The sequence below is a fragment of the Sturnira hondurensis genome, unplaced genomic scaffold, assembly GCF_014824575.4.
Source record: "Sturnira hondurensis isolate 20B ecotype Veracruz unplaced genomic scaffold, ASM1482457v3 Scaffold0014302, whole genome shotgun sequence".
Lineage (NCBI taxonomy): Eukaryota > Metazoa > Chordata > Mammalia > Chiroptera > Phyllostomidae > Sturnira > Sturnira hondurensis.
The window spans coordinates 6,923,164-6,943,925 of NW_028086933.1; the positions used below are offsets into that span (position 1 = coordinate 6,923,164).

At 47.2% G+C, this 20,762-nt stretch overlaps 1 protein-coding gene across 2 annotated transcripts in view; it reads left to right on the plus strand.

Annotated features, from left to right (window-relative positions):
- The first annotated feature begins 341 nt into the window (after nucleotides 1–341).
- CCDC6 (coiled-coil domain containing 6) overlaps nucleotides 342–20,762 on the plus strand; it is a 107,310-nt gene continuing 86,889 nt past the window's right edge. The window contains exon 1 of one of the 2 annotated variants that reach the window (XM_037062738.1): nucleotides 342–1,354. In XM_037062738.1, coding sequence (XP_036918633.1) covers nucleotides 1,037–1,354 — 318 coding nt within the window. In that variant the 5' untranslated portion in view covers nucleotides 342–1,036. The remainder of the gene's footprint in view (nucleotides 1,355–20,762) is intronic. The other variant, XM_037062737.1, reaches the window with a different exon arrangement.

Here is a 20,762-nt window from a genome sequence, read left to right on the forward strand (position 1 = left end):
TGTTATCCTTTTTTTTTCCTTTTCGGATTAGATGTTAGCGTCTTAATCCTATTACATGACGTATCCTAGCACTGTTTGCAAGATGCAAATAGAAAAAGAAAAAAAAGTTGCACCCTGTTTAATAGTTGAGCTGAGTGGGGTTTATTAAATTATTGAGGGGAGGAAAGAAGGTGGCGTGGTCTTCGGCAAATCTTTGTTAACGAGGTTAACCTGTGGCTGGTGTTCTTTCGCCCCACCCCACTCCGCTCCTTGCAGGGGAACTTACAGTTCTCTTCGGGCTCTTCAATACCTCCCCGTCAGGCTTACTAATATAAAACTGAAAGGGCTGTGTGCATGTTTGAAGCAGACAGAGGGAGACAAGAGCACACACAGTCGGCGGAAGATGGGGCCAAGACTCGTCCAGGGCGGGCTGCCGGAACCCGGCTGACCTCTCCACGTGTCCCCAGCACCTGCAAGGCTAGTGGGGCATTGGTTTTCCTTTTCCCAGGGGCGGGCAAGAGCCCGGAAGAGGCTGGGCAGCCTTGGGTTTAAATTAGGGGGCTCTGAGGCCCTCCCTCAGAACACGTGCGGCCAGCGGACAGTCGGAGTGGAGGTCGGACTGGCTTTCTCGAAGCGGCCGCGCGTCCCTAGCCTGCTGGCGGACGCCAGTAGGCGGGCCCGTGGCAGCGGCTGGCGGGTCCCGGAGCTTTCGGATAGCTTAGCTGGGCGGCCTACCAAGCGCGCCAGGCCGGCTGGAGCAAGCCTCAGTGCAATACTGCCCGAGCCCGGGCGGGGTCTCTGTTCTCTGGTAGAGGAGGTCCCTTGGCAGCGGGAAGCTCCCTCTCTTTCTCGCGCGGCGCTCCGAGTCTGCGCCCTGGTGCCAGGCGCCCAGCTCGGCGCTCCCCAGTGCTCGCCCCGCGCCCACTCATTCGCAGCCCAGCCTTTGCCGCCGCGGCCAGCACCACCGCCGCTACCGCCACCGCCGCCACCTCCACCTCCGCCGCCGCCTCCGCCGTCACCGTCTCCCTGCTCCTCCTTACCTAAGCCCGCCGCGGCCATGGCGGACAGCGCCAGCGAGAGCGACACAGATGGGGCGGGGGGCAACAGCAGCAGCTTGGCCGCCATGCAGTCGTCCTGCTCCTCAACCTCGGGCGGTGGTGGCGGGAGCAGCGGTGGTGGCGGCGGCGGAGGTAGCGGTGGTGGGAAATCGGGGGGCATTGTCATCTCGCCCTTCCGTCTGGAGGAGCTCACCAACCGCCTGGCCTCGCTGCAGCAGGAGAACAAGGTGCTGAAGATAGAGCTGGAAACCTACAAACTCAAGTGCAAGGCGCTGCAGGAGGAAAACCGCGACCTGCGCAAAGCCAGCGTGACCATCGTGAGTGTCCCCCGGGGTTGCGCCGCAGCTCGGACCTCCGCCCGCCCCCGGGAGAGGCCGTACCCAGACCCAGGCAGCCCCGGTCTCCCGAGGTTCCCGGGGTCCCACAGCAAGCTCGCTCTCTCTCTCTCTCTCTCTCTCTCTCTCTCTCTCTCTCTCTCTCGACCTGATGGCCTCCACAGGGTGGGGAGAGGGAGGTGTCCCTTCGGGGCCACGCCAGTCTGTCTTCCCTGGGGGTTCAGGCCCCTTGCGGAGTGTGGGAGAAGGCTGCTGGGACAACGTACCCACGCTCTCTTTTCACCTCTGGAGAGAAGGCCCCTCCCGGGCAGAGCTAGAGGCTGGCATTGTGGCTGGGGGGGCGGGGTGGGACTTTTTCAGTCCTAGCGTGACTGAGGGATGCGTCCAGAATCTCGGTGCCCTGTCCTAGGGGAGAGGGAGGAAGCTGGGGCCTGTTTCGGGGACTTGGCTTGGGGTGCATGGGGTAGGCGTGCGCAGCTGGGGTGGGCACTTCGTTGACATTAGAACGGCGCTGAGTAGATTGCCCGGGGAGGGGGCGGGAGAGAGTGGCCGGGAATCCGGGAAGTGGAGTTTTCTGGCCAGGATCGAGAGGGAAGGGCGGGTACCGGAGTTGATGCTACTACCTCGTTGGAAGTCCTTTCCTTGGTGGGGAGGGTGGGGGTGGGGGATGTTGGAGGCGATGTACAGCTGGGAGAATGCAGCATCTTATTACCCTGGTGTGAACAGAGTGAAAGTATGAAGCCTGAACAGCCAGAAACCAGGGTGAAAGGTTAGCGACTTTGGCGACTCCCCTGCCGAGCAAGACGTACATACATGTGGTCGTTTCATTGGTGATGAAGTGTCCGGGGGTATTTTGCTTTTCAGTCCAGGTACTTGCCAGGAGGACAGGCTGTCCGTTCTGTTCCCACCTGGCTCCCGGAGGCTGCTCCGAGGAGCGTTATGTTCGTAGCAGGCATCTAGAAAGGCCACTATAGCTGTGATGAGGCGAAACATAACTGGAAAAAGTACACTGAGTGCTCTCACCTAACATCTTCGCCAGCTAGCCACATCATTAATATGCAGAATCCCATGCAGACAGTTCTATTCAGATCAAAACAGTTTCCCAGCCGGGAGCAGAGAAGAAAACGTTAAGAAATCAAAGGAATTAATTGCCATAGCTGCCGCACAATAGCTGATTAGACTGAACCTTCAGAATGGAGATACGAGTTGGGGGATGGGTCAAAGATCACACTCTAGAAGTGAAATGGGGCGAGTTTATGATGCCCGCCCCCGTGTTGTGAAAGTCTTCAGTGGTGGACTGAGTGTTTATGTGTGAATGGGTGTGTTTGCTCCCCTAATGCTAGCTCACACATGGTAATTGGATGGTTGTCTGAATTTGCTTAGGAAGCAGGTTTCCTCTAAAGTTTCAGTGTGATTGGCAGCCTAAATAGAAATTGATTGTACAAAGACATTTTGCATGCTCAAATCCAGCCCTGGTGATTGGAATTAGAACTGTAAAGTTCTTGAAGTATGCCCCTTTGATAGGAAGGGGGATAACTTTCCAAAGGCAGCCACTTCCAAGCCTCCTCTGTAGCTTTCTTTGATGTCTCTGCTGAGTGAGGGTTTGAGATGAGGGGGGAGCTGGTAGAAGCAGTTTATTTAAGGTTTGAGTTAGTAAATGAGAGGGTGGGTCTCTTGGAGAATGTGAACCACGGAAAGTGGTAAAACATGAAACAGAATCTCTAGCCTTTTGCATACAGTAAGCAATTCAGGCTGTTTTTATTTGTTTGGGAGGGAGAACGTGGAGTGGAGATACTATGAAAGGGTTATCTGTTTGACACTTGACCATATTATAAGTAGGTCTGTAAACTGTACACAAACATGTTGGTTTTGCAGGGACAAACATGTAAACATGTTCATTCCTGGTATATAAGATCAGAGGCCTTCTGAACACTTAAAGAGTGTGTGAGGTGGCATCTTTATTTCTTAGCACTTCCCTCAGCTGAAACTGACATCCAACCAAATGTACTTTGTGAAATGTCCTTACGAGTAAAGTTTAAACATTGTTTTAGATGACAGCTTACAAGTACCAGAAGTCTCCCAATTCTTCCTTAATCTCTGATGAATGTATTCAGGGAGACAAATAAAAGTGCTTGTGGTTTACCTGTTCCCTAGGACTTGGCAGGTGTTAATAAGGCAAATGCAGAGAAGAGAGAGGTTCCTTTAAGCTTTTGAAAGTTTTGTTAACTGAACTATGACAAGAATGTGTGACTACGTGAAATGGGTCTGTGGATGTGAGGAGTCCCTTGAACAACACTGTGTTGTCATTTAGGTCAAGGTTAAGAACCCCTGATGACACTAACTTAAACATAGCCCTTGCTAGTAGCTGCCTGGGAAATTTGTGACAAGGCCTAGATACTCAGTTCAGTGATGGCCTTGCTAGATTTTTCACTGTTTTAGTTCATTTGAAGCAAACATGGAGTCATAATCTTGTTACTTGCCTTCCTGGCTATTATTAGTTCTTCTAGTTAATAATACTAATTGTCATGTTCATGAGCACAGAAAGATGATTACGGGTGTCTTTTCCCTGAACGCGATCAGGAGGGTATGTAGCTAATTAGCCACACCCTGGAGGGGAGAGAAGTGCCCTCCTTTTTTTTTTTTTTAACAGACTTTACGTTTTACAGTACTTCTGGGTTTGCAGCAAAATAGCATGGAAGGTACAGAGATTTCCCATGTACTCCCGGCCCTGAGTCCCTTCCCCTGTTAACAGTATCCCCCACTGGACTGGTGCATGTATTATAACCAGTGAACCAACCCTGACACATCATAATTCTCTGAAGTCCACAGTTTACATTAGGGGTCAATCTCGCTGTTGTACCTTCTATGAGTTTGGACAAAAGTATAATGACACGTATCCAGTGGAGTCCTAGAGGAGACACAGGACTCTAAATGTACTCTGGGGCCCTGCCTTTCCATCCTCCCCTAACCCCTGGCAACCGCTGATCTTTTGGCTCTCTCCGTAGTTTTGCCCTTTCAGAATGTCGTAGAGTTAGAATTGCACGGTATTATAGCCTTTTGAGAATGGCTTCTTTCACTTAGTAATAGATGTTTAAGTTGCCATCATGTCTTTTTATGGCTTAATAGCTCATTTCTTCTTAACATGGAATAGTATTCCGTTATCTGGATATTCTACAGTTTATTCATGTACTTACTGAAGGACGTGGCTGCTTTCAAGTTTCGGCAATTACGAATAAAGCTGTAATAAGCATCTGCATGTTGATTTTTGTGTGGACAGGAGATTTCAGCTCATTTGGGTAAATAGCAAGGAGCACAATTACTGGATTGTCCGTAAGAGTATTTTATTTTGTTGAGATACTGTCAAACTGTCTTTCCAAAAAGACTGTAGTATACAGTATTTTACATTCCCACCAGCAGCAAAGCTGTTCCTGATGGTTGACCTCCTTGCCAGCATTTGATATTGTCAGTGTTGTGAATTTTGACCACTGTAACAGGTGTGTAGCGGTGTCTCATTGTTATGCCCTCTTTTTTTGGAGCCAAGTTCAAAGGCCAGAAGAAGGTTGTGACTAATGGTCATTTCTCTCTCTTTCGTACGTAAGTGCTTATTCTGATCAATATACCTACCCATTTCGTACAGGACTAGTTCCTTGGGTCTGCGTTCTCAGCATGTAGAGGTAAATATCATCTGTGGGGAAGAACCAGATGTATGAGGCCCTTTGTCCCTTTCTGCAAGTGCATCTGGGAGTTAGAGCTTAGCCTTAGTGGGTTTTTTTTTTTTGAAGAATTAGAGATGGGCTGGATTGTGTCAAGTGCTTCTTCGATTTCTTCTAGTAAATCAGCGGTGGAACCAGGCTGCTGATTATAGATCACGAGTTCTTCTTTGCAGCGAAAAAAATAAACAAAAAAACAGATGCTCAGTCACCCTGTTGAGTAGCTTATATCTGTTGGGTTAGCTCTAACCAGCGTGTACTGTGGGTGAGAGTCAGAGGTTATTTTGATTCAGCGGTCCCCAACCTTTTTGACTGCTGGGACTGGTTTCCCGGAAGACAACTTTTTCACAGACCGTGATTGGGGGGATGGTTTCAGGATGATTAAAGTGTATTACATTCAAGCTCACCTCCTGCTCTGCAGCCCAGTTCCTGACAGGCCTTGGACTGGTACCAGTACAAAGCCCAGAGGTTGGGAACCTCTGACCTAATTCATTGTTATGAGAGGTATTCAGGAGTGGTGGTCTCTGAGAAGGTGAGGAAATGCAATTGTGGGCAGAAGTGGATGGCTGCAATGTGCTGGACTAGTTGCTGGTATTCTCAGAGTACAGCATGTTAAGACCTTTAGCATGTGTTTGGTTCAAAAATAAAAGCTATTATAAATCACTATTAAGTATATATAATTTATTTTTAGAGAGGGGAAGGGAGAAAGAGAGGGAGAGAAACATCAATGTGTGGTTTCTTCTCCCATGCCCCCTACTGGGGGCCTGGCCTGCAACCCAGGCATGTGCTGTGACTGGAAATTGACCCAGCGACCCTTTGGCTCTCAGGCTGGCACTGAATCCACTGAGCCACATCAGCAAAGGCACTATTAGGTATCTTTCTAACCATAAAATTAGTCCTTCATCATAGAAGTTTATGGAACTACAGAAATACAAAGGCATTTGGAAGCTATATAATAGAAAAACATGTTGGTATGGCATGATTAGAAAAACCTGGCTATTTTGAACATTACCAGTGTAATGGTTTCATTAACCAATAAAAGCCACCATATAGTTAATGTTGTGGATTTTGGATTATTTACCCTGGAAGCCTAATATGCCATTTTCCATTTTAAAGACTTCATTTTGGCAGACTTTCTGAAGATAGCAGATCAGCATTGCCCTTGTAAAGAGGTATATTGTGTGTTTTTTTTGTTGTTGTTGTTTAAAAAAATTCTTAAGATTTTCATGGAAACACTCCTCTTTAGACACAACTTTGAGAAAAGTAGGACCTCGCAGTTAGGTCTAATCGTGCACAGGTTCAGTCTTCCTCAAGAGGTTATTCTTAAATTTCTTTTGCAGTTAAAGTTCTTTACATTTGTAGGTTCCTTTTGTGTGTTTCATGTAATCTCTTTGTGTATGATTGCAAAAACACAAAACCTGAGTAGAGGTGGTACTCTTTCACAGTGTTCTCCTTATTTATGTTGCTGGGTCGGGGACCAGTTCAGAGAATATCCAGTGTCTGGTTTGTGATGACTCTTGTTTAAAACCAGAGAGACTGGTGTAAAACAAAACCCTGGAGTGGCCACTGCTTGCTTTGCAACTTCCAGGGGCTCCCCACTGCCCTCTGCAACAAGTAAACATCCTTCTGGTGTACATTGCATTATGACCTGGCCCCTGCTGGCTTCACAGACACACCCCTCCCATTCGAAGCTCTCACTGGGCTGAACTGCTGGTTGGGATTCATTTTAGCAGGTTTCTCTTACTCTTCTAGGATACCTACGTCATGTCCTAGGGTATATACCTCGTGTCCTTAACTGTTCTTCCCGACTCCTCCCCTTGCACTCTTGCATTTGCCTTGGAACTAACTCCAAGTGGACTGTGCCTCTCCCCTTCCCGAGTGTCTACCGGCACTGCCTCTTTGCCAGCCACCCACTTGGTTTTGCACCCATTCACGTCCCACAGGGGCCATCTATCACCCTGCTGCTCCTATCACATAGGTCTGCCCTGGTGGATGTGTACATTTTTCAGGGGGGAATGTAGAATTTGCCCGGTTCACTCCAATTCCTCAGTTCCTGGGTACAGTAGAGTGTTTGGGTTGACTCCAGAGGCATGGGATTTTTTTTTTTTAAATTACCGGGGTGAGCAATACTGTCTCCTGACCTGTGCTCCTGGAGTCACTCTCTTGTGTGTGTCCTCAACAACAGCAAGCAAACACCATCCTCTCCATAGTTTGTTGAACAGACTGGATGGATGAATGGATACACTGTATACTTTGGGGGACAACTACAATCAGTGTGTGCCCCCAGCTCCTACCTTCCAACTGTCCAGGATGTTGTAGGCTACCTTGTAGCATACACCTAGAGTTCGTGATACATTTCACCTTTGACAGTTTTCTTCAGATTCACTTTGCCAAGGGTTTTTGAGCAAGGCTTAGGGGAAGAAGTGGCTCTGTTAGAAGTGTTCATATTTGCAACTTCAGTTTTGCTCCTGTTGACACATCACTCCAGGCATCCCTTTTGACTTTTTTTAACGTTGAAATGCCCCACAGCCGCCTCTGGGGAACAGCTGTGGACCACGCACGGCAGGGAGGATGTGTCAGTGCAAGGACCTGGAGCTTCGGCTGGGGAAGAAGTGTCAGCAAGTAAGGTCGGGACATCTGCTGAGTCCTTGGACAGTGTGGCCACGTGTGGCCTGCAGAGTGTGGCTTGGGAGTTTGCTATAGCATCACACAGTATACACGGGTTTTTTCTTTCTTTGTTCTTTTTCCTCAAGTCATGTCTTATGGAGATAATTGCATTTACACCTAGAAATACTGACCTGAGCTTTTTATATACTACAGCTGGGAGGAGCAAAGAAGTAGCAATCATTTGCCTTGTTCCTTTCCTGGGTAAGGTGTTGCTTTTTGTTTTCAATCAATGTAGTTGCTTTTAAGCAGATTACATCCTTGTTAAAGCTGGGGAAGTAAATGTTCCCAGGTTAGGTGCGTTCCTGCTTGGTGGTGGTTGAAATGTTCTTGACAGGGAAACTATTGCTTTGCAAAATCAGGATTTTTCTAGTCGTCCGGATTTGGAGTAGTGGTAACTTTCAGGCTCTTCCTTCTTCCCCAGGGCTGTCAAGCCCCACAGGTGTGAATTTTATCCCAGTACTCGTACCAGTTGATTGCAAATTCACTTCGTATAGGTGTTCTCTTCTAGGGAGAATGCTAAAAAAAGGCAGTGGGGGGGGTGGTTAATAGTTTGATGGATGGTTATTTAGGTTTAACTTCACCCCATTCCTTATTATTGGTCCCTAGAACTGATGTGTGGGGTATAGATTAATGATTTCAATTTATTATAACGCATGGTTAGCGCTGGGAAATTTTCTATGATTTTCCCCCCTCCCTTGCCTCCTCAGGAAGGCACAAAATGGTATGTGACAAATACAGCCTGAAATAGGCAGGGTTCAACCTACAAGTACTTGTGAAGGGCTGACTGTGTTCCAGATACTCCGAAATATTCAGAAGGAATGTAAGGGCTTCTCCAGCAGCTTGCCAAGGATTGCACTTGACTTTCATTCAGCTTGGCCCTGGCTGGGTGCTGTAGGGAATTCAGAGTAGAGGAAATGGGCCTGCCTTCTCCAGCATTTTCCAGTCCAGGGAGTCGTGAAGTACAGAGATAACCAACATGTAAGTGGAAGCAAGAAACGGAGTTCAGATGTGCTCCTGTAGAGGTGCCCTGGGAGGGCTGCATTACCTTCCACCTTCGGGAAGGAGGTTCATCCATTTTGTGAATACCTTTAAGGAAAACAGTGTGTCGTGTTCGCTCAGTTTCATTAGCTTATAGTTTGTTCTGCGAGGCATAGATGGGGAGAGCTGTTGCTCAGTGTGTCTGTGTCACGGTAGCATGGGAGGTTTTTGTTTGTTTTTAATTTTCCTTTTTATGTGCTGATGATTGAAAAGAAATGCCATTCATGCTTTAATATTATTCTTTACATCTGCCTGTGGATCGAAATTATCTAGGTGATTTTTCCTCTATTTCTGTTACATTCTGGGGCCGACCAACGTTCCTCTCGTAGGATATTGTTGGGTTCACTGAAAGTTTCTCGTCTTCAGCGTGAAATCTGGGAAAGCGAAGGCTTCTTATCTGAAAATTAGAGATACTTATTTATGGGCAAGTTAAAGTGCCATTTTTTAATTTTCTTTAAAGCAGTGGTGATTGACAGGATAATCTCCCACGCATCTGTTCCAGATCAAGTCGTCCTTGGGTGCCAGGTGTGTGTCCAGAGTGATCTGGTTAATACCCTCCAGGGCATCTTAGGGCACTTGGGATCAAATGAGGCCACTCGGTACTGAGGCACAGGGTGGGGATATTCAGCCAGACAGGTCATGATTCAAAAGTTTTCCTTAGAAGGAAAGAGGAAAGTGAAAGAATGAAAGCAGCGTGGAGTTCCGGTGAGCTGCAGCAGGTTCCTAGAAATCTTGTGTCTGCTTCAGACCTGCCCTGTGTTGCTCCCCTGAGTGAACACAGTCTTTTGTGTTACCTGCTTTTTGAAACTGACTTCCAGGGCTAAAATAGTCTTGGGCAAAATGTATTTGGTGTTTTATTATAGAAAGAGCTTCTCAATTCATGAAATTGTTGGCATGTAAGTGGTGACTTTTTTTTTCCCAATTGTCCTAATACACCGACTCAAATAATAACTTTTATTCGATTGAGGGTTTTTTTGTTGTTGCTTTTTGGTTCTTCATTGGACAGGCCTTAATCTATTTAAACAAAGACATTTGCTGAGAGTCAAAACATTGTGTCTTTGCTTCATTTAGTAGCTTCTGGTTATAGAAGCTACTAAAATTTGAGAGGGGAAGATCAGCTGAATGATTTTAATGCTTTTACTAACCAAAGAGTGCAATTTTAAGTATATATGCCATAAAGTAGAGGTTTGGACCCATTTAGGTTCAAAGCACTGATCTGAGTACTATGATAAAGTTCCATGTCTTTTTGGAAAGTGTATTAACCATTTCAAATCATTTTGAAACTTGAATGCCTATAGCTAATTATATAGAAGTAACTTAGGTCCCAAAGAATAGGGTCAGTGACTTTTTAGTGATTTAAAAATTTGTGGTAAAATATGTACAAATAAAAGTTACCATTCTAACCATTTTTAAGGATACAATTCAGCAGCACTGAGTACGTTCACAGTACAGGGCAGCCATCTCCACTCTCCTTTTCCAGAACTTTTTCCTCATCCCAGACAGACCCTCTGTCTCCATTCAACAATAACTCATTTCCCCCTGCCCCCAGCTCCCCGTTAACCTCGGTTCCTAGTAGTTTAATTGTTGTTTTTGGTTTTTGAAGGTGAAACTTAACTCTGATCTACAGACACAGCTAGCTGCTTTTCGATGCCCAGGTGTTGGAGTGATGGATTTGGACCTAAAGCCTTTTAATGAAAGTGTTGTTGATGTCTTGCTCCCACCTAGTTTTTTTTTTCCTTCTTGGCTGTCACACGTCTGGTTTCTTCAGCAAACATATACAGCCCATCAGCTCCGGGTTTGGTGCCTCTTCTTTTCTTCCCCCGCCTCTAATGTTCACGTAGAGCAGTTATCTGGAGGTGCAAGAGCCTTGGAGAGGAGTAATCCGTCCACAGTGGCAGCTTGAGCTCCAGGAAGGGGAAGGGCCTTTGCCCCGACGCCACATGCATGATGGATGCCTCTTTAAAAAGAGTGTGTTGTGAGCATTTGATTTCCTTGATAGCATTTTGAATATTCCGTAGTTTATGAAAGTTTGGAGAAAAGCTTGAAGGAATGAATAACAGTTCTTATTTTACCAGCATCGCTCTACTGCCAAATCATTTCGGGTTGCTGTGTTCACAGCCAGTGTTTATCCAGTGCCTACTGTGGGACGGGTACTGTTGGGAGGGGTTTGCGTGGATCTTCAGTGTAACCCTCCCCATCGTTCTGTGTGATCGGCACCCATTTAGCCGTTAGTCCAGACGTGCACATTCAGGCCCAGAGAGGGTATGAAAGTTGGGGCTGCAGTTTGAACCCAGGTCTGGCTTCAGAGCTTCGGCACGAGGCGCCACAGCCTGCGGGAGGGTGGGATAGACATTCATGTATAGGCGGTTTTCCTTGTCGTTGTTTCTGCACTGTTCAGTTCCTTCAGTGACTTTAGTCAGGGCTGCCCCATTACCACAGCAAATTCTCGGGATGCCAGGCCCCGCGGAGCGTTTCCAAGGCCACAAACTCTCTGCCTCAGAAAAGACACAGTGATGGACAGGGTGCCTTCAGTGCCTGGGGGGCAGCCCGTGCGCCCCTTGCTGGTGCTGTCCCACTCTGTCGTGGGGCCTGGGTGTCTTCCTGTCCCACGTACCCCAGGAGATTGCCACCTCTGCTTATAGCGCTGCTGTCTGGGCTCCCATCCCAGCCTGGAGTCGGTCTCTTTGTAGTACTTGGTTTAAAACCCCTATTTAAAAATAGTCCGACCAGCACAGTAATAGTGGATTTTTTTCAGCACGTGAATTGATCACCTGCTGTATGCTAGGCAGAGCGCCATATTTAGGAACTGGGATGAGACTACATCTGGGGCCTTGGGACCGTGATCAAGGAGGGCTCCTTTCTCTCTCGGGAGGTGTGAAGGGTAATTGGAGGTCGTGGCATTAGGAGGCGTGCCTCCCTTACTCAGGAAGAACCCGAATTCAAGGGAAGAAATGAAGCTGGGGGGGGGCGGGGAGAACAGGGCCATTATTAGTAACCAAACCTTTGGATTGTTCTCCGAAACGTATTTTATAATCAAAAACTATTTTTGATTATCCTGTCAGATGATGGCAGCAAAATACGTTCTGGAAAGCCGAGAGGGGGCTGTGGAGGCCACAAGCACCAAACTGCCGAGACCTCAGGCTGGGGAGCTCTGCAGCCTGGCTTCTGAGGGCCTGCGTTTCTCTGGCACTTGCGGATGCCTGGGACTCGGCCCGTTTCCTAGGGCTTGGTGAGTCAGGGGTAAACTGGCCTGTGAGGCCCTGTGAAAGTAAGAGGACAGCGGGAGACAAACACATTTCCTAAAAGATCCATTGTTTTTCCCTGTAGGTTGGTTGCAGGGTTCCTTTCATTATTTCTTGAAAACAGCCAGTGTGTGCCTCTTCCCAGTTTTCTGTTTTTAGCCCTGTGGGCAGCAGCCATTCAAAGCCTGCTTCTCTGTCCTGTGACTTTTGACCCCGTTTTGCAGGGGTGTGGATGCTGGAGAGCAGACTTGGGTGGCTGAGACACAGGTACCACTTCTGCTTAACTGCTGGTCTAAAGAAGAGAAACCAAAACGTGAAGAGGGTTGTCATTGGCTGACTTGGCAGGAGTGTCTCTTACAGTCCCCAAATGACAGAAGGACAGCCCCGGCTTGTGAATGGGGGAGGGGGGAGCAGGTCTGTTTGCAGGGACTCAAGTGACCTCTTTTCTATCTCTTGCCTCTGGACCTCTCTAGCAATAGAAGTGGTAGCCTGGGGACTTTTCAAAGGTTGAAGGAACATGCTTTTCACTAGGGGTATGTCAAGATGTTGTTGTCCTCTTGTGAAGCCTTTTGGTATCATGAAAGGAGGCAGGAGAGACAGTGTGTGGAATGCAGGGACTCCGCTGGCATGGTAAGTACACAGGTTACAGTAAGTGATCTTGAACCAGGAATGCCCTTAGCTCTCCCACTGTCATCTGCCCACCAGGGGTAGGGGGTGGGGGGGGATAGCCAAGACTACCAGGAAGGAGACCTTAGTTTCTCCCTGCCTCCCTCCAAGGCTACTGGGAATGCCTTCCCATTGAATTCTTTTTCAGGTAAGACAGATTGGCACCAATGACTTAAATCCTTATTTGGTTGGTTCTGACTCGGCCCAGAGCCTTGCACCTCTTGGTCACTGGTACCTGATGGGTGACGTGATCAGGTGATTGGAATTCACTGGTTAGCCCACAAATGAAAACCAGTAGGCTTTGATGCTTTTCACAAGTCCAGTGTATTCTTATCTGTATTTCCCAAATTCCTGTGGAGTCCACTGCTCACCATTTTTGTTTTTTTTGTGCTTTCAATTTTGTGTTGCAGATTAGCAGCCTCTGTTAGGCTGTGTGAATTATTCTTCCTTTCAGTTTTACTCAACGACTTTCTGTTATTGCACCCCAGGGTTCTTTGAGAGAACTTGGTATAGTGGAGACATACTTGGAAATCAGATAGGGTTGCCAGATTCAAGCAAATAACAGAACAAGGAGCCGTATTTAGATTTCAGATACACTGAATAGTTTTTTTTAGGGTATGTATGTCCCAAATGTTGTATGAAACATACGTACACTAAAAATTATTCATTGTTTATCAGAGATGCAGATTTAACTGGGCATCCTGTATTTTATAAACACAAACGCATAGGATTAGAAAATTCTCAGTTTTGCTCCTTCCTAGCTCTGCAATCATAGGTCAAGTTACCTGACTTCGGGGCCACCACGCCTCCTTTTCTGTGAAGGGATCTTGATCCTACCTCCCGGGTTTTGAGGATGAAAGATGTGACTTGTGGAAGCCCCCAGGATGCATTCAGCACCTCTTCCTTTTCCTGCTTTGGCCAGTGAAGCTGGGTTTGCGTCTTGCCCATCTTCTTCCTTTTCCCCTTCTCTTCCTTCCTGATGCCAACCAAGTGCCCTCTCCTTACCGTGGCTCTTCGGGGTCTTCTCAGGACGTCACCTCCTCATCCTCAAAGTGAGAGCAAAAGCGGCTGGCCCTTTGCTTTCACTCTTTCTGTCCGACCACCAGCCACTTCCTTGTTTCTTCCTCCCCGAAGGCCCTCTTTGCCTGCGTGTCTCAGGTGTCTCCCTTTGTCGGGCCACGTGCTGCCAGCCCTCTTGTTTCATTTCTCCTTTCCTCTGGACCCTAAAATGGCTCAGGGAGAACAGGGCTTCTTGGTCTCTTGCTGTCTGAGGGGCCAGGCAACAAACCTGCATCCTTTTGGGGTCTTGGCTTTGTCCTTTCTTGGAGAACACTTGTTTAGAATGCAGGGGCTGCAAACCGGCAGCTGGCATTCGGCCCCAGGTGAGTGGTTTGGCTCCAGAGTTTTGAATGACCTTGTTTGGAAAGAGCACATCTTAGGGAAGGCGCAGACACTCTGGCTTGTCTTGGGCACCACCTGTCCCTGTGGCTTTCGCCTCTGTGGCTGTCACATGCGTGCTCACTTCCCACTCTGAGGGTGGTCCAGTTTGAGACCCCTGGAGCTATAATGACCGATGAAGCCAATGCACACTGTTTGGTTTAGCTCTTGAAACAAAGCCACAGGGCACAATTCCTGCAACTCTGCAGGCTGAGAGAGCCAAGGTACAGAGATGTTGACCTGCCAGGGTCATTCAGCTGGTGGGTGCTGGGTCCAGGATTTGGCCCTCAGGCTCTGGAGCCCCCAGTTTTCACCCATTGTGTTGTATTTCTGTGACCACTGGTAGCTGTGAGGGCCTGTGAAATCCTTTGTGGTAATTCAGAATACAGCACAGTTTGGTTGGTTGTTTTTAGAATTCCTGACCAAAGTCCTTGCCCTGTCATGTGGGCAGTGTCTCTGAGTCGTGACTAGTGAACCCTTATCATTGATTTCCCTTCAAAAGGCTTGTTCTTTTGCCCATAAATGTGTCCCCAAGAGTTTTTTTTATTATTTTTTAAATTTTTATTTATTTAGCTTTAGAGGGGAAGGGGGAAGGAGAGAGGAAGAGAAACATCAAGGTATGGTTGCTTTGCGTGCATCCCCTGCTGGGAACTGGCCCGCGACCCAGACATGTGCCCTGACAGGGAATCGAACCGCGATCGTCTGGTTTCCAAGAGTTTTCTTTCCCTGTGACTTTTCTCTAACTTTTATACAGATGATGAGGTCTCCTTGGCATTCATTTAACGCAGCAGTTTTTAGGCACCTCTAAGCACCCACTGTGTGCTTGAGATGCCTTCATAGGAACAAGGCTGGGATGAATAATGACAGATTGCCCCACCCTGGGGTATGGGCACCCAGAGGCCAACGAATACCTCAGGCCTGCTGGGAGGGAGCTCCGAGGCTGGTGGGAGAGACAGGTGAGAGAGCAGTGAGCCCACCATGGTTAGGGGAAGATGGTAGGTAAGTTGACCAGTCACACAGGAAAATAGAAACCATGTGGAATGAGAGGGAGAGAACTTACTCCAGGGAATTGGCTACCCCAGTGGTGGAGTTGCTGAGAAAACAACCCACTGGGAGGTGCTGTGAGGCAGCCAGGTGGTTTGAAAGGCAGGACACCACTCCCCCACACCCTCTGGAGGCAAAAGGGGGAGGTGGTGTTGTCAGAGCCCAGGTGCAGGGGCCACCCAGAGGAAGCTGGAATGATGGTGGGCCCTGAGACAGAAATGCTGCCCCAGGTGGAGAAGAAAGGGGAGAAACACCCTCCTTCCCATCCTCCAGACTCTTGCAAGTGCCTCTCATTGGCTCAATTCAGGTGGAACTTAGCTGACTTTTGGGAACTGGGAAACACAATCTGCAGAGGTCATCCTACGTAGCAGAGCAGGGGAAGGTCCGTGGAACAGTCTTGGACCAGACAGAACCAGGACTGGCTCAGGAAGAAATGAAAAGGAAATGGCTATGTTTGGCTGGGCGGTCATCGAACACTTCACAGATGACAGAATGTTGGAAGACTTGTAGGTTTTTATTCCCCCAAGAGGATGTGAGTGAAGGGCACGCCAGGAAGGAGCTGCCTGGACAAAGCTTGAAACAGCAGGCTCCACTTTCAGCATCACAGGCAGCTCTGAGCGGCTGAACTGATGACGTGGGGTCTTTCCCACCCTTCTTTGGCCTCAGAAGCCCCTTCCGCAGAGCACTCTCTCCTGTGTCCGTGCTGTCACTCACAGCTGACCTGAATTTTCTCGTAGGAGAAAGCCAGGTGGGGGTTGTACAACGTGGTAAAGAGCTCGGGGTGCCTTGCCAGCCCCAGGAGGGAGTTTGCAGCCGGCGACAGTTACATTTGGCGCCTGGGTCCCACTGTGCACCCAGGGCTCTGATGAGGATGGTCACACACTGGGAGGAGAAATAACTGCTCACATTCGTGATTTAGTGGCCTTGTCTCCGAGCCCCAAACGTCTGGCCCTTGATCATGCTGTTAGAATATGTTTCTCACATCCCCCTGCTGTGAAATTGGTTTTTATGATGATAGAGGGTTTTGCGAACTTTTTATTATAGACATTTTCACACAGGCAAAAAAGTAAACGTACAAACCACCCAGCTTCTCCAGTTATCAACACATGCTTTGTCTTAAAGCTGATTCATTTATAGCTCATTTTGCATCTCTGAGAAGGGTTTCACAAGCCTCATGCTATTATTACATCTAAAAAATAATATTTTCCCTAGTAAATTTGTGTTTGAAAGGTAAACAGCAAAGGCTTTTCTGGAATCAGATAGGTTGCCTTTGCTTCTCTCTGCTTTAAGCCTTTACCCCTGGGCCCTGAGACTGCGGGGCTCCTGATCTTAATCTCTTCTCTCCCCAGTGTTTTGCCAGCATGCTTCGGGACCTTTTACCTGCCGTCAGGCTTCTTGGTGTCAGTCCCCCAGGCATCCCAGTCATGCTGCTTCTGCCCCCAGGACGGTACACAGGGCGGTCCCACCAGCATGATTCGAAGGTCATCACCGTCACCGCCTGCATGTGGGGCAAGAATCTTGACTTTTACAGCTCAGCCTCAAAGAAATCTGAAGGGAAGAATCCTTTGATTTTAGCTGGGAAATATCTGATGGGCGTGGTGCAGGAATTATTCCGTAAACAGGGGCTGATGTGTAGGGTTTCTAGAAGTTCTGCTGTGTGAAACCACATAGGTCTGGAGAGCACCCCGCAAGAAGCTGTGGGCAGTGTGTGCAAACAGATGTTCTCTGGACATCCCCCCCACCCCCCCAAAAAGCATCTTTGCCTAGAATCTCCAGCCCTGGAATCTGTAGCTTGTGCAGCATCTGTATAGGGTGGTTTCAGCATTTCATCTCAGTCTCGCAGCAAGTCTCTGGGGTGGGTGGTGGGAGCCTTGCCTTACAGACCAAGGATCTCGGGGGCTCAGGTGAAATGCCGTGGCATTATTGGCCAGGAAACAGTGGGTAAATGGGGTAGTGGGAGTACAAGGTAGATGGCCTGACTCTCAGGCCTGGGCTACTTCCACTCTGTCAGCCCCGTGGCAGAGAAGGAGGAGAGGGGACTGAGTTTCCCTGTGACCATAATTCATGAAGGGGAATGAGGTGAAAGGTAGCAAGTGTCCTTTTAGCAGGAGTTTTTCAAATATTTGCTGGACTTGTGTGAGGTGGGTCAGTACAGGTGGGAAATGAAGCCTCAGTCGGGACAGGAGGGACAAGCCCTTCACCTAGACGTGTCCAGGAGGACAAATGTGGACAGTCCCAGCTGTGGAAGTCACCTCCAGGGACAGTGCAGATGATTCTGCTCTCACCTGCCTGTGTCAGCTGGTGTTTAAAGAGGCCCGCTGAGTTGGGGGCCAGCGACAGTGGTGGTTTAGTGCTTGTTTTTGAAGCCGTTGCTCCTTGTGGGTATAATTTGACGACCTCTGTCAGTAGCCTTTCACCTTTCAGTCTGTGGCTTTGCTGTCCATGAGAATCACCTGGAGAACTCCCAGTCATGATACCTGAGCTCACACCTTCACCGTCTGGGAATAGGAGCTGGACATTAGTATTGTTTTAGATTCTGGGGTAATTTTTACATTGCTTTTGACCGAGAACAAAGTTTGGGCATCAGTGGTCGACACATTTGTGAGTGCATAATATTTTTACCCGAGGCTTGAGAAAGTGCTGTGCTTTTTAAAATGTTCTCCCCCCCCATTAGTTATTTTTCTCCAGCTTAATTGAGATATAATCGACATAAAAAATAAGAAAATAATGCATAATCCTGTGTAAGTTTGAGGTGTTCAGCCTGTCGATTTGACAGCCTTGTATTTATGGCAGGCTCAGCACAGTGTCAGGAATGACCCCGTAACATTACCTAACACCCGCATCGTGGCACAGTTACCTCTGCAGTGTTCTTTTATTTTTTTTAATTGAATTTTTTGAGTAGGAAAAGTGTCTCATGATATGATTATCTCTTCCCTTTTGTGCAAAAGGTGTAGGTGATTCTTTGTTCTGTGGGGATTTTTTCCCCCTCTCTTGCCTAATTGTATTTTGGAGATTTTTTCCTAATAGTACGTTGATTACTTCCTCATTCTTTTCCCCAGTTGCATGGTAAACCATTGTGTGGCTGTCTCCCACCATTGGGCGTTTGATTTGTTTTCAGTCCTTGGTCTCACAGTGTTACAGTAACTTTGAACAATGCAGTAACTTTGAACATGGACCACTTCGCATGTGGCTGAGTATGTATCTAAGGAGGTACACTGCATTGGCTAATGCTCTCTTGAACCATTTCCTTATATTGGCTCAGTCCCATCAGTCTTGTGAGGTAGGCAGTCTTATGGTCTCCGTTTTACAGATGAGGAAACTGAGGCCCGAAGAGAATTGGGCGATGTCCCCAAAATCATACCCCAGAGAGTGGCATAGCCAGAATTCACACCTAGGCAAGTTGACCCCAGAGGACTTCCTTCACTTTGAGATACATATACCACCTTTCTGGGGTAAAATCCTAGAAGAGACACTGCTGGGTCAGATGTCCTATACACATGTAATTTGAATAGATGTTGCCAAATTGCCTTCCATAAAGCTTGTATTCATTTATACTCCCATTAGCAGGATATGAGAGAGAGAGAATGTGTGACCCCATGTCATGCTTTTGACAACTTGGATTTTGCCGCCTGTACTTGACAGGCGGCATCTTGGTATAGTCTTGGCATTTCTCTGGGGTGGGTGGGTAAGCATCTTTTTATATGTCTGTAAGAGCGTTCGCATTTCTCTTTCTATGAATGCCTAGTTAATGGTCCTCCTCATCTGTCTGTTGGGACGGTGGTCTTTTATCCTTTCTCTCTTGTCCTTTTTTCTAATTTTGATTTGCAAAAAACTTTCTCATTTGTCACTTACCTTTTAACTTGGCTTTAGGTGTTTTTTAAGCCACGGTTTTGTTTTTTAATGTTTTCTTAATGTCACTTATAATCTACAGGGAATATTGGTGTGATGTTATGATAAACCTTACGCCGGTATTTGCTATTTTAAAAAAAAAGTAGTATAGACTACTTTGTGATTTGTTTAAATGATGCACAGAGCCTTTAAGAGAAATCAGAAGACATCGTAGAAGTAATGATGTTTTTCTAAAATGAATTAAACTACTTGAATTCATAGTCGAATATTAGAAACACATCTCCTGGTATTTTTTTCCCCCCACCCCATCTTTCTCTGTACTTTTACTTTGTATTTTATATAAGATCTTGAATTTGGATAAATCTCCAGTGATGAATTCATCAATTACTGAATTGTTTGCATTTTGGATACTATTATTGTAGCCTTTTCCTCTCTCCAGAACCTTCTTAAGTAGAGTTGAGTTTAATTGGCACGATTTCTCTCTCCTGGTCAGTTTCCAACTCGGTTTATCTGGTGGTTTTATTTCACTCTGCAGTATTTTCCATTTCCCCTGCTTAAAGATAGGTTTAAAGCTCTGGACCTTAAATTTAATCTGCTTTTGTACTGACCACTTAGCCAGTCATCTTTGTTGACCTCACAGACGTGAGGATAGTCTGTGAGGTACTGTGCTAGGCTCTAGGCACAGTCCTGCCTCTTGGAGCTTATATTTTGGCAGGATGGGGGTGGGAGATAGACATTAGACAATGAATTTCAAGTGACAGAATTGAAATTGTGGAAGGTACATGAAAAAATATGCAGATGGTTCTCAGGGGATATGAACAGGGGGCATGGAACTAGTTTGGGACAGCTCGGGAGAGCTTCCCTGAGGTGACAGGTGGGCTGAATAATGAATTCAAGTTAACCATGCAGAAGATTGGTAAGATCCTGTTCTGGGTCGCGAGGGAACAGGCCATGCAAAAATCTTGAAAGCAATAGAAGTATGGTAAACTTGAGGGACTGAAAGACGAGTGTGGTCCAAGTACGATCTGGATGTGGCCGGAGGAAGGATCTGGAAGTAGGTGGGCCAGTTTAAACAGGGTTTATAGTCTATCTTCTGATGCTAATGAGTTTGGGAATAAAGTCTGAACCATTAGTAAAAGATGTAAGGTGTGCATTTGAAGGGAAGAGACCTTTTCTTTGGCTTTATTTCTTGTCTTAAAATTTCTGAGCTGAGAACATCCAAAATGTCACTTATTGCTAGTCTTAATGCTCTTTGTTTTTTCCCCCTCCAAATGGTAGGGAAATCAAATGACTTCAGTACAGTCTGGTAGCCAGTAGTAGGGGAAGAACTTGGAACTTAGGTCTCCTGATTTGTAGACTGTTCTTTGTACTCTGCACCTCCTCCCTGAAAGAAAAAACAGGTGCCCTGGCTAAAAATTGAATTTTCCCCCCTGACCTGTATGAGAGGTATACCTATTAAATCATATAAGAATTTTGTTGAGTTACATTTATTAAAAATACCACATAATAAGGAAGACTGTCTTCTAGGATGTGGGATGTGCCGAGGCCACGGCCGTGCTTCTAACCCTGTAGCTTCTGTACATACACCCCTGGGTGTTTAGAGCGTCTGATTCAAGGAGCCGTCCTGGCGCACTTGCCTGTGAGGGTGGGAATAGGTTTTTGTTCCAGTGATCATGCTGGTCCACAACTTGGTTCAGGTGAATATGCTTGGCCTGCCCAAATGACATTCTAATCCAT